Source organism: Balaenoptera physalus (assembly GCF_965194825.1).
Source record: "Balaenoptera physalus genome assembly, chromosome: 20".
In the NCBI taxonomy this organism is placed as follows: Eukaryota; Metazoa; Chordata; class Mammalia; order Artiodactyla; family Balaenopteridae; genus Balaenoptera; species Balaenoptera physalus.
The window spans coordinates 11,341,032-11,355,185 of record NC_138901.1 but is presented as its reverse complement, the minus strand read 5'-3'; the positions used below and the strand labels follow the sequence as shown (position 1 = coordinate 11,355,185).

General features: G+C 42.6%; 1 protein-coding gene across 6 annotated transcripts in view; it reads right to left on the bottom strand.

Annotated features, from left to right (window-relative positions):
* RPTOR (regulatory associated protein of MTOR complex 1) overlaps positions 1–14,154 on the bottom strand; it is a 451,060-nt gene that overhangs the window by 234,842 nt on the left and 202,064 nt on the right. For all 6 annotated transcript variants that reach the window (XM_082441503.1, XM_082441504.1, XM_082441505.1 and 3 more), the window contains one exon: positions 12,157–12,239. In XM_082441503.1, coding sequence (XP_082297629.1) covers positions 12,157–12,239 — 83 coding nt within the window. The remainder of the gene's footprint in view (positions 1–12,156; positions 12,240–14,154) is intronic.

Sequence of the window (14,154 nt, the reverse complement as noted above, 5' to 3'; positions counted from 1 at the left end):
AGAATTGACAGCTGATATCTTCGTGAAAATAGGTTACAAGGTGGAAGGATATTTTCACCAGAGACCAGGAATCATTAAAGAATCAAATGGAAATTATGGAATAAAAAAATATAATCAAGAATTTGGTAGGTTTGCTAAGTAGCAGATTAGACACCATAAAAAAGAGGATTTGAGAGCTATGAAATAGGTCAGCAGGCAATATCCAGAACTGAACGTAATGTAGGAAACATATGGGATCCAGCGAAAAGGCCTAACATTCTCTTATTCGAGTTCCAGGAGAGAAGGGACAGAGGTGGCATTTGAAGTGATACTAATGAAAAACATTAAGCCACAGGGTCAAGAAGCACCATAAAGGATAAAGACGCAGTAAACCACCCCAAGAACACTGCAGCGAAATGATGAAAACTAAGAAAGAAGCTTTTAAGTCGGGGCGGGGGGGCGGGGGTTTACCTTCAAAGGACAAATATTAAGACTCACAGCCAACTTTTTAACAGAAAGGACAGAAGCCTGAAGATGAGGGAGAAACACTTTTAAACTTGTTTAAACTGAAAACAAAAGCTAAAAACCAAAACAAACAAAAAAACACCCCTTTACACCAAAAGAAGGAAATTGCTATAGAATTCTGTGCCCAGCAAAGATATCCTTCAAAAATCAAACACAGGTAAAAGTAAAGCATTTCCAGACAAAAAGAAACTAAATAAATTTGTTTCCAGCAGACTCATACTAAAAGAAATAATAAATAAAGTTTTTCAGGTTGAAGGAAAATGATCCCTGGCAGAAGGACAGAAATGCAGGAAGGAATAAAAGTGTTGGAAAGGGTAAATAAATGGATATATCTAAATAAATATTGAGTGTATAAAACAACACTACTGTCTTGTAGGGTTAAAATAAACATAGAACTAAAACACATGACACTGACATCACAGTCAGGGGGAAAGTGAGTAAAGGCGGGAGGTGAGATGTTTTGAGGTTCCTGCACTGTATGAAAAATGGTAGAAGCACTAACTTAAAATACTCGTGTGCAGAGACCTCTAGAGCTACACTAAACCAACACATAGATGATACATCAATACATAGCTCATACAGTCTTCAGTGTGTCACTAACAGAAGGCGAAGATGGGATGATATTATAAAACCTGATTGCTACAAAAGAAGTCAAAAAAGGAGAAAAAAGCAATAAAACCAGGTGAGACAAAAATAAAATAAACAATGAAATGGTAGACTTAAACCCAGATGTGTTGCTAATTACATTAAATGAAAACAGACTAAACATTCCCATTAAAAGGCAAGAAAGGCCTGTAACCCAGTAGGTGAATGCAGCCTCCAGAGAGCCTGTGCGCTCAGGGCTTCCTAGGGCAGCTACACTCCTGGCTGCACCTCAGACGGGCCAAGTGGAGGAGAGGGCAGTGTGACAGAACCAGCCTCAGGGCACCCTAGTAAACTAAGACTAGCTCATCCTTTATGCATTCATTTGAAGCCCTTCTGAGTGCTTTGGGGATATGAGGGCAAGTCAGCTGCTTCCTCTGGCTTCAAAACAAAAGTCCTGACAGACCAAGACAACAGCCAAAGGAATAAAAGATCAGGTCCCAAGATATTAAAAACCTGGATTCCTTCTTCCCTCAGAGGCAGACATCCCTGCTGTGGCCCTAGGCGCACTCTCAAATGTTCCTTTGCAAAGCTGGGGCCTGCTCTTTCCTGGAGCCCGCTCCTGCCATCAACAGTCTCCAGGTCCCCCAGAGGCCCACCAGCCCAAAGCCCTCCCTTACAAGCCCAACGGAATTCCACAAGGTCCCTGGTCAATCGCTCTGTTTTTTCTCCCTCAGTTTAAAAGGTGAAAATTTTCGTATCGGCTGAGTAGAAACATACTCAAATTAAAACAAGGAACAGTAGAGTTTTAAAAATAAAGGAGCTTCTAATTTTCAAGACGACTAAAACACTGAGAGGAACTGTATAATCCCCATCTCCTACTCCTGTGTGTCCTGCAGAAATCAGACCCAATGCTGTCCAAAACACTTGCCTCTAAAAAGATCATCTGACTTGAATCGTTAATACAGACTATTCTGTCTCATTAAATAGATAAGAATAAACTCTTGTTAGAGCGAGAGCATTTTAAAGCTGAAATGAATTTTAGAGATTTATCCAAGGTCGCAAGTATTCAGCGCTATTAAAACAGGTCTCCTGACTCCCAAGCAAATGCTGTGTTAATTGTTAGGGAGTTATCACTAAGTACATTAATTAAAGAGCAGCTTTGTAAAACAAGAAATTTCTTTAGGGCAATGAAGGCAGGAACACCCTTTCCCCACACTAAGCTACCCCAGATCGCTCTCCCTCTGAGTTCCACATCTGCAACTCTAGGATGAGTATGGAAAAGTATAGACACCACTAGTTAGATAGTCATCTTCCTGAAAAGAGGACAGTAAACTAATGGTCACTTCCATTACCTGCAACTCTCTTTGTCAATGAATTGGGTGTTCACTTACCTACTTTTTATGTATTAAAAACAGTGACTTTTAACAATGATGAAAATATTAAAATTATAAGTAAAACCACTATTTCCTCTCATTTGAGGCTATACCAAGAACCTATAATTATTAAAGAAGTGTCGCCCTCACACTTGCATTCAGCCCCAAAGTGGCCCCTCACACACCTGTGACCCACAGCCAGCTAGAGTCTACACTGCATGTACACACCCCCAAAGCACCGGGACCACTTGGACAGGTACAAGTATCAATTTTAAGATGATTAGCCATCTCTATTCTTTGGGTTGTAAACCCCTTTAAGACAGGCTGTTATCTTCTGACTACAGGATCCCTCACATTAACATTTAAGGTGCTATACATAACCGATGTTTATTTTTTTCAAGATGTTTATTTTTTTTTTCTTAGAGTATTCAATATAACACTTTTCCTTCCACTAAGACAAACTGATTTTCACCATTGGTTGTTTTTCTTGGGTTAAATGCCCCTAATAAGCTTAGCTACTTTAATGCATGGAGCTGGTAAACAAAGTCAAAGGGAACAGGTTTGCTGAGCAGAGACCCTTCCACTTGCCCCCCACTGCCTCAGGGTGGTGACTGCAAGGATTGCACTGCCCTCAGGATGCTGCCCTCTGGGCGGTGCTCCCCACTAAACAGCTCTCACTGCAGCTGGTCCTACAGACAGAGGGACCAGCCATCTCTGACAGACTCAAGTCAACCTCTGTGGATGGGAGAGTAACAAAAGCTGCCCCCAAGGCATAAATGGCTGAAGGAAGGCCCCGGGCAATAGCCTCTCTAGCTGCTTACATCACACACACACAATGCATGGAAACAAGAGAGGACAGAAGTGGCAGGACGAACTGCATGTGGATTTCACAACCCAGGCCGGTAACATGTGGGTCCTTCTGCCTCACAGTCCCATTCCTACACGAAGTGATACTTGGAGAACAGGTATTTTAAATCAGATGTCTATTATTAAAGTCATACATAGTCATGATTTTTAAATGCAAGGTGTACGGGATTTAGGGTAAAAGTCTTCTTCTGCATCTACCTCAAACTCACCATGACAAATGTTTTGTGCATCATTTCAGGGATTATCTGTGTAACTACATGTTGGTGGGACTAGAAATTAAGCAACACAGCAAGATGTCACAAGGCAAGTGGAAACAGTGAACAACTAGGGGAGCCTCATCTCCCATTATGTTCACTCCAGGGCACTTGAACGAGTGGAAGGATGGGCAGATCAAGCGAACGACCAACCTACCTACTCATACATACACGAACACATCCATGTACACAGATGTCACACACACCTACACTATTAATTTGACAAGAAGAAACAGCTGAATTTCTATAAGTTACATATGCATATTCTAAGACTGCTGAATACATTTTCTTTTGTGCTTTGCTTTTTAAACTTACCACATTTCAGTCTTCTCATAATAGAAGTCAAATAGCCTTAGAATTCTGTGTCCCTCCAAAGTTTGAAATCTTTTGGAGGGAGGAGGAGTGGGAGAAGACCCCTGTGACAACATTCTCAATTTCTTCTACATTTATTGATTCATTTTGAGTTTCTATCTTTTCTGAGGTCAATTATGGCCATTTGATTTTCCTAGAAAATTATGCCTTTCATACAGGTTTTCCAATTTATTTGCAATGTTTTCCAAAGCACTCCTTGATGATGCTTTAAATTTCTTCAAATCTTGAGCTATTTCTCTTCAATCATTTATGATCTCTCCTTGAATTTTATTGAAATTTGGCTAAAAAATGTTTTTAATCAAAACAAAGCTTATAACTAAAAATCTATCAAGGAACCTGCCCTACATGCAGCCCTTTAAAAGAGAAACTTCCTTGATGACACTGACACAAGTCCTATATAACCCTCCTGGTTGGGCCATGTGCTTTACATCCTGTTCACAGCAGCATTATTCATAATAGCCAGAAGGTGGATACAACCCAAATGTCCATCAACAGATGGATAAACAAAGTGTGGTCTATTCAGCCAATGGAATGTAATTCACCTATAAAAAGGACTGAATTACTGATACATACAACAACATGAAGCACATGGATGAATCTTGAAAACATCATGCTAAGTGGAAGAAGTCAGATAAATGATCCCATTTATAATTTTATGCTATGTGAACTTTATCTTAATTTTTTAAAAATCTCCATTATATATCACACCAACAAGTAACTCCTTGACATTTAAGACAGGGTGTCCAGAAACCTTTGTGAAGCCCCAACTCACGAATATCACTGAGACATACAGTTTCCCGTGTAAAATGAAATCAAGTATAACAGAAGTGGCCATTCCCCTCCAATCCATTCTCATTTCCCCCTTGATCAGCACTCTCTCATTTGGATGGAATATAATTTGACAACTCTTCACAGTTACACATGGTGAGCATACGGTGGGCTCCTTGCCATCTCCAAATTTCACATTCCATTCTTTAGAGCACCACACCTTCTACTTTCTGACTTAGAACCAGCACTTCCTCAGACATCTTTATTTCCATCCTCACACGTCCTCCAGAGCTGTTTACACAGAGCCCTGCATCTTGGGCCTCCAGGTTAACTCAGGAAACCAGCCCTGCACATGAAATCTGTGAATGCCAGACATCTGAGCTGCAGTCTTAGTTTCAAACTGACAGCATTTGGTCCTCATTTGCAATTTGTCACACACACAGAGATAACTGTCTTGTTAAAAGGAACATGAAGATGAGAGACGATGTCCTGGAGAGGCTAGTTAAGGACAGAGTTAAGCCTGTATTTGTCTCTAAAACTACGACCCCTCAAGTAGGTCAGTTCATAGAGGAGAGCAGGGAACAGAGGTGGTTAGCCAGGAGCGGGGAGCTGGAGAGAGGGTGCGCCCCTGGGGGATGCACTTCACAGAGAGGGTCTCCAACTCTCATGGAAAGTAGGGATCTGCCCATAGCGCTGTGGCCCCTCCTGGTGCAGACACTTTCCCCATTAACCCTTCTTCCACACTTACAAATCTTTTTTTTTTTTTTAATTTGTTTTATTTATTTTTGGCTGTGTTGGGTCTTCGTTGCTACACGCAGGCTTTCTCTAGTTGTGGCAAGCGGGGGCTACTCTTCATTGTGGTGCACAGGCTTCTCATTGCGGTGGCTTCTCTTGGTGCCGAGCACGGGCTCTAGGCACGTGGGCTTCAGTAGTTGTGGCTCGCGGGCTCTAGAGCACAGGCTCAGTAGTTGTGGCGCACGGGCTTAGTTGCTCCGCGGCATGTGGGATCTTCCTGGACCAGGGCTCGAACCCGTGTCCCCTGCATTGGCAGGCGGATTCTTAACCACTGTGCCACCAGGGAAGCCCACACTTAACAAATCTTAAAAATTACATTTCTAGGAAGTAGCAAAGCCAAAATCCAACCAGCCCAGGTTCTCTGCCTGGTTACCAGGCCGTGAACTCACGCCTCCCCAGAAAGAGCCAGAGTTCTTCCAGCCCCAATAGGCTATTCATCCTCCAGATGGGCTGCAAAATGATTTCCTTCTTCTATTTTCATGTGTTTATTGTGTTTTTAAAAGAATGCCCAGGTCAGACCTCTGAGCTGCTCTGAGTGTTGGCGGAGGGATGGCCAGGCCTTTATGCTCTCTTAGGAAAAGCAGTGAGAGATGGATTTAGTAGGGGAGTTTGGCTAAGATGCTTCAGAATCTAAACTCCACATCCAGAGGCTGTTTCCAATACCTTGGCCTCTGGGGACAGGGCAAGACGGGAGGTATGTGGGCAGGGCTAAAGAGGAGACTTTCAGCTGATGAGCATAAATCAGAATTCTCACTGAACCCGGTACATGGAAAAGCTGTCAGGTGAGCAGTGATTGAAAAGAGGGGTAAAGATGAAGTCTGGGAACACTGTCAAGGCCAGAGCAAAATATAAAAAAAATGTTTGTCACAGGTACAAATCTTAACATTCCGGGCAGAAAGCAATTAAGTGAAACTGTGAAAACATAACAGTTAACCCCAAGAAGACCAGAAGACTTTGTCTACACTGTCATGCAAATTTAATGAGTACAGGATGCAAAGTGCTTCACAGCAGATACTGAATTATGTAAACTGTGAGCCATCCATTCACAATTCTGCCTTTGGCTATGAGTCCTTATTTGCAGTTTGTCACAAAAACACAAACAAGCCCAACCTTAGGACCCAAGGAAAGGAAAGGGCTGGTGAAGGCAAGAAGAGGGAGAGTTGGCTGGCCTAGGGGACAGCAGAATGCGAATGACAGTGTGACAATGGCATTAGGAGGGCTCTCGATCTCCCTTACAGGGCCATTTTCACTGGCTGAACTGCAATGTCCATTTGGGACTTGGGTCATAACATGACTGCCCCAAGCAGAGTCACGACAAGAAACAATCCACCTTGGTCTATTCTACAGATCTCTTTGGAGCACTTCCCAGGTGGGAAACACAGTCCTAGGGCAAACTTGGTTTCTTCCTCGAGTTTCTACATTTGACTCTGAAAATCCCAAGAAAAGGGAGAACCCACTTGCGTAAGGTTCTTTGCTGCAACCCCGTAGAGAATGCATTCCAAAGCACTGAAGGGGGCGGGTAAGGAGAGTTGTCTGTATTAACAATACCTGCTGCTCTGTCCCTACTCTCACCCCCCAAAGGGGCAGGCGCCACAGCCTGTGGGTCACAAGCACCGTGACCACCGCAGGAAGGAGGCCAGCGGTGGCAAGTCACCCAGCAGTGCAGTGGGCTCCAAAGCCCGACCAAGCAAACTGGACTGAGAGCCCGTTCCCTAACACCCACCAGTTCTACAGTCAATCCCGAATGCCTGGCAGCTTGTCTAGCGGCCATGGGATTCCTTCTCCTCGGGGTGGGCGGGTTGAGCTGTCAGGCCCATTTTTGGGAGGAGGCAAGGAGCCTGACTCCAGCATCCTAACCACAACCCCACCAGGAGACACTGCTGCACAGAAGAAGTGTTAGGGTCTGCAAACAGCAGCTGTGCCTACACCCAAAGGACGAGCTGGCAAATGCCCAAAACACGAACGAAGCTGTCCACTGGCCCTGGCAACCGGCTTCCTCCTCAAACTCTCTCCTCCCGCCACGAGGTAGAATCGTCACTGCAGTTCACTCGCGCATGCTCTGAGAGGATGCAGACGACTCTGTGATCAATACGAAGGAAAGGGTGATTGTCACTTAAATTAAAATGCAACAATTATTTCTGCTCTGATGATGGACTGGGTGGTGGAGGCTTGCTTTGTTCCAGGAAGACACATGTCCCTACACATATTCCACCTGGCAGGAAACTCTGTGAAAATGCATCCGTCTAACAGTAAAACCAACTTTCATCCCTTGACCGCTTGACAGACTTGAGAAGCACGACGAACTGAAGGGAAGGCTGAAATTGAGAACCTGCTACGTGCAATGCACCAAATGTCCTGCATGTGGTAACTAAGATTGGTCCCGTGAGGATTAACTGAGGCTGTCCAGCACCTCGGCTTCCCCCACAGCCACTGCATGGGCCGCCCGAGGCCTGGCTGGAGGAGGGCGCATCACAGCAAGGTGCCAAAGGGCACTTTCCGTCCCCTTTCGTGGACATGCACACCGGACAAAATGGGCTCAGTCAGGGTCACTTCAGACACCTGCCGGCAGTGGAAGTCTTGCCAAATGTCTTCACCTACCTTAGGAAGTTATCGATATTCCCATTACATTTGTTTTCAAGCCACCCAGGAGAACTGCATTTCAGCCCAAGGAAAGGTGCTGTGGCTTCGCTGGTGGCTTGGAAACTCTTTGGGGAAAGAACAACGGAGAGACAAGACCATTTGTTTGCCATCTTCCACCAGCCCCAGCCCCTAAATCACACCTTGTACTAAACTGCCAGAACCCCCCAATTTGTTAGTAAGTCTTAAAAAGATAAATTCTTCACTGTAGACGCTCAGCTTTATAATCTCCTGCTCCCATCTCCCAATAAAACTTTCAGTTGAGACTTATGTTGAACCGAGTGAGGTTTATTTAACTGCAGGATTTTCAGCTGAAACAACAGTTGGCATTTTTCCTTCAATCTCCCGCAGAAACACAAATTTATGTACCTACAAGGTAATAAGGCAAAGTCTTAAATTTAATCAGGAGAAATATTTCACCCATGGCAAACTGATAAATTATTTAGAAAAGGGCTCAATCGGCCTGTCAAGGAAACCTGGGCCAGATAGTCCGGCAGCTTCAGAAAAAAACATCATCGTCATGGTTTCTCTAAATTCCTTCTTGACCCCAAATCACCTTTATCAAAATGTTTAATCTTGAATAGTTAAAGCTAGAAAAGTAAAGAGGAAAAACCAGAAGGATTTTAACACCAGGAAGGAAATCAGCTCATCAAGGTACCACTCTTATAATGCTTATAATGGTTTTCAGTGGTTGATTTTCTGCGCTCCCTGGACGAGATGGAAGTCACAGGATTCCCCAGCCTGCTCCCATCCACGGCAACATGGAGGCATGCAAAGATTTCTGCAAACACTAATGAAAATGACCTTATTTCCAGTGGCCCAACCTTTTTGAGTCTTGCCGTACAGGACACAGAGAGAGAAAACCAGATCTATGGGTATCTACATCAAAGGTCTAGAAATTTAATAACGTTCCCATTGTTTTATTGCAGATGCAGCCAACCTCTCTCTATTACTGCAGAAAACTCGAGAGCCCTGTAGAGTGCAATAAAGTGGTGTGTGTTTTGCTCTGCAATGTTTCAAAGGACCCTGATTTATAGTTAGGAACCAGGCGCCCACGCACAAACATCTGAGCTTGGTGACTGCCTCACGTTTTGTGCAAACTCTATGAGGCAGCATGAGGCTGCCACACTCTGAAAACCACACCATCGGATGCCAGGCCTCCCTCCCTCTCCCGTAACCCACGTGAAGGTGTGCAGAACAGAGAAGTGTGCACTTGCACCAGGACACGTGCCATTATTGCCCAGTGAATATTGCACAGCCCCACGACTGATACCAGCGAGCCAGTCAGGTATCCCGCTGCACTGTTACCTTAGGCTTGTCTCTGAAATACACAAGTCCCACTAAGAGTCTGTAGCAGCAACATTTTAAACATTCTTATAGTACTTAAAAATGAAGGTAATGGTCTTGGCATTCAAAAAAGAAAATATTAAGTATTCATTGTTGTGTCTGCTTCCTGAATGCAGGCAAAAGATCCCACCCTGTCTGCAGGAACTGCTTCTTTCTAGGCTATAGCTGATACTTTATTCCAATTCTACTTTATAAACCAACCCAGATGGAATCCCACCCCACACTGGTACGCTGGCACCTTTTCCTAGGCATCCAATAATCTGTAAACATTCTCCCTCATTAGCCCTTTCAACTATCTCTCCTTCAAAAAATTACATTATAGATCTGTTCTTGAAATCCCACTAACTTTATCAAATTTTCTCAGACTAACAACCATCTACCCAGAGGACTATACCCCTTTGTACTGCTACTGGCCACCCAAGGTTAGCCCTCCCACTATCCTGGCAAGGTAATTTCTCAGTCCTATATGTGATTCTACACTGTCATTTTTGGATCTGCAATCATTTCTCTATATATAATGTTACCTGCCTTACATGCTAATGCCTCTTCCAGATAGCATGGAAGAGATCTGCTCATAGACAGAAATTTAGATTAAAAATAATAATAATCCTACTGTAGAAGATTCCATTTATTGTCAGCTAGCATGAACTTACTGATACCTACCAAGCTAAACTAATAATAAAGCTAGCAGTAAATCAACTCTTAGCACACACACACACAAAAATTACACATCACACCAAATGGAATAAACATATAATGTCTTCATATACTAAACATGCATTCTAAAAGACTATATCTTCTATATAATAATTCTTTAAAAGGAAGAAAGTAATTAAAACAGCAGAGACCCTTCCTAAGAAGAATACAATCAGTAGATCTGGTCAGGTTCTTTTTTAAACAAATGTGTCTAGCAAAGAGCAAAAGCATGAAGTCAAACCCAGAGGATGGTCAGAAGTAGCTAAGTCAGAAAGGCATTCTTTTAAATTTCAGTAGTGCTGGTTCTCAACCTTCCATCTGCCAGTGACATCACGTCTTCCGATATTACCTGTGCACATTGTCCCACGTGGACTATAAGGTCTGTCTATGCCTCTCACTCACCCCTAAGTGCCTGTCTAGCCTGGAGTACCTTCAAAGTCCTCAAAGAAACTATTTTCTACTGATAACACCGGGCATCTCGACTATTTTCAAAGGAACACACCATCTAAATATCTTTCTGGTCCTCATCCAAACACACTGTCCTCTCAAGAAAAATGCTACTGAATTTTTATATAAACCACCAAGAGGTAACAAATTTGAGGGAGGAAAAAGCAAAGCCTTTAGACATAGGTGAAAATCTCCACTAAGAAACTGCTTTCTAGAGAAGAAGAGTCCAAGGACTTCCCTGGCGGTCCAGTGGTTAAGATTCCACGCTTCCACTGTAGGGGGCGCAGGTTCGATCTCGGGTCAGAGAACTAAGATCCCACAAGCCACGCAGAAGGAAGGAAGGGAGGGAGGGAGGGAGGGAGGAAGGAAGGGAAGGGGAGGGGAGGGGAGGGGAGGGGGGAAGGAAGGACAAGATTCCATTACTACTGACTTGAAAAGTTAGAAATGCAAAGCACAAGGACACACCAGTGGCACAGAGATGTTTTGTGACATTAGTCACCTGGCACCATGAGCAACAGTAAAAATTACCAAGGGCACCATCACAGGCAGGAACAAATTTATTCCTGGCCATTCTCTTCTCTTGGAATGTAAATAATCCATGAAGAATTCCTAAATCCAGATCACGTGGATAAATAATCCACGAACGAAAATCCCAGGCAAGCAAGTGTTTGCTGGTTCTCCAAGACATTCCCATTAGGCTTACGCCCGAAAAGGAGAAGCAAAGACCCATGGGAGGCACGCCGGCAAGGCCACCTGCTCACCACCCCCTCCTTGTCACGTCCTGTAGATAATTCCAAAACCAGTATCACACAAAGCTTTATGGAAAGGCACCTACATAAACACCCCAGATTTCTAACTTTCTATTAGAATTATTAAATCCTCAAACTAGTTAATGAGAAAGACTAAAGAAAATAGGTCTTTGGGTGGTTTACAAATAACTTGAGATCTTAAAGGCAATCTGACAGAGTTGTTATATTCTATACCACTTTTCTTTTTTAAAAATGGTAAGATATAGGCAACAAAAGACACAGTAACTGGTAACAGACTTCCTAAAAAGAACCTTACCTTTTGAATCAAAGGCAAAGCATATAACAGGTGTCATCTTTTGAATGTTGACTGCTTTTTTCCTCAACTATTTGAAAATTGAAAATGGGAAAAATAGCTCTAACTAGTTGAGGTTGCAGAAAATGACTGAAAATACATTTCCTGTGTAAAATAAAAACCGTGATTTAAGAGTAACATGAAAAATACTTTTTCTTTTCTAAATATTTCAGGGGAAAGCATAGGCAAAATAAATAACAGACCATCCAATTAATGGCTCACACTAGGGCATGTGCTTCATTATGAATCCGTGGAGCACATCAACAGACAGAAAGGGGATGCAAGCCTGCCACGGGGAGTGTCCAATCACTGGATTATACGAGGTGAGGATCTGGATTCAAAGATTGTTTAAAACCAAGAAAATAAATTTCCCTGTAAGAAAGAAAAAGGAAAGCAAATAAAGAGCTTACCCTTGGCTGCCAGTTCTCGTACTGCTTCTGTAAATTCGCACCAATGGTTTCCAGGGCTTTCTGAGGACCCATTGACAGAGGATCTGGGAAAGCAATGAGAAGGAGAAAGTTCTTTATTTGTGCATTTCCTCCTTGCTAAACCTCTCTTTCAGAGTTGCCTCTCACACAACTCACTTCAAAGTCACCTCTGACTAAAGACAACACAACAGGGCTTGAGGTTTACCTGTGTTTAGCCAGACTTGTGGAACCGCTAAGGCACCCAAATAGGCTGAAAAGCCACAACTCTTCACCCTTCTAGAGAAAATTGTTCTTATTAACATCACTGGCCCCGTGATTTTTTCCTTTCATCCACGTTTGTTATTTCAGCACCTACAGTTCTCTTGCCTTCTTACTGCTTTATTCTTGTGCTCCTATTCAGGCCCAGGCTGTGCTTCTGTGGAAACAGAGACCCTGTGGACGAGGGGTCCTCTACACCTATTCATTCCGGGTTTACCTAGTCACTTCAGGAGGAGCTTCTAGAGCAAATAGCTCTAGACCAGTAAGTCCTGAAATGTATTTGGTCTTGAGTCCTCTTCACACTCTAAAATCGTGGAGTATTCCAAAGAACTTTTGTTTATGTGGTTGTATCTATCGGCATTTACTATATTCAAAATTTAGATGAGAAATTTTTAAAATATATCTTTATTCATTTAAAAGTAATAACACTCTGTATGACAGTCTCTAGATCCATCCACGTCTCTACAAATGACCCAATTTCGTTCCTTTTTATGGTTGAGTAATATTCCATTGTACATATGTACCACATCTTCTTTATCCATTCATCTGTCGATGGGCATTTATGTTGCTTCCATGACCTGGCTGTTGTAAATAGTGCTGCAATGAACATTGGGGTGCATGTGTCTTTTTGAATTATGGTTTTCTCAGGGTATATGCCCAGTAGTGGGATTGCTGGGTCATATGGTAATTCTATTTTTAGTTTTTTAAGGAACCTCCATACTGTTCTCCATAGTGGCTGTATCAATTTACATTCCCACCAATGGTTCAAGAGGGTTCCCTTTTCTCCACACCCTCTCCAGCATTTGTTGTTTGTAGATTTTCTGATGATGCCCATTCTAACTGGTGTGAGGTGATACCTCATTGTAGTTTTGATTTGCATTTCTCTAATAATTAGTGATGTTGAGCAGCTTTTCATGTGCTTCTTGGCCATTGCATGTCTTCTTTGGAGAAATGTCTGTTTAGGTCTTCTGCCTATTTTTTGATTGGGTTGTTTGTTTTTTTAATATTGAGCTGCATGAGCTGTTTATATATTTTGGAGATTAATCCTTTGTCTGATGATTCATTTGCAAATATTTTCTCCCATTCGGAGGGTTGTCTTTTTGTCTTGTTTATGGTTTCCTTTGCTGTGCAAAAGCTTTTAAGTTTCATTAGGTCCCATTTGTTTATTTCTGTTTTTATTTCCATTACTCTAGGAGGTGGATAAAAAAGATCTTGCTGTGATTTATGTCAAAGAGTGTTCTTCCTATGTTTTCCTCTAAGAGTTTTATAGTGTCCAGTCTTACATTTAGGTCTCTAATCCATTTTGAGCTTATTTTTGTGTATGGTGTTAGGGAGTATTCTAATTTCATTCCTTTACATGTAGCCGTCCAGTTTTCCCAGCACCACTTACTGAAGAGACTGTCTTTCTCCATTGTATATCCTTGCCTCCTTTGTCACAGATTAGTTGACCACAGGTGCATGGGTTTATCTCTGGGCTTTCTATCCTGTTCCATTGATCTTATATTTCTGTTTTTGTGCCAGTACCATATTGTCTTGATTACTGTAGCTCTGTAGTATAGTCTGAAGTCAGGGAGTCTGATTCCTCCAGCTCCACTTTTTTCCCTCAAGACTGCTTTGGCTATTCGGGGTCTTTTGTGTCTCCATACAAATTTTAAGATTTTTTGTTCTAGTTCTGTAAAAAATGCCACTGGTAATTTGATAGGGATTGCATTGAATCTGTAG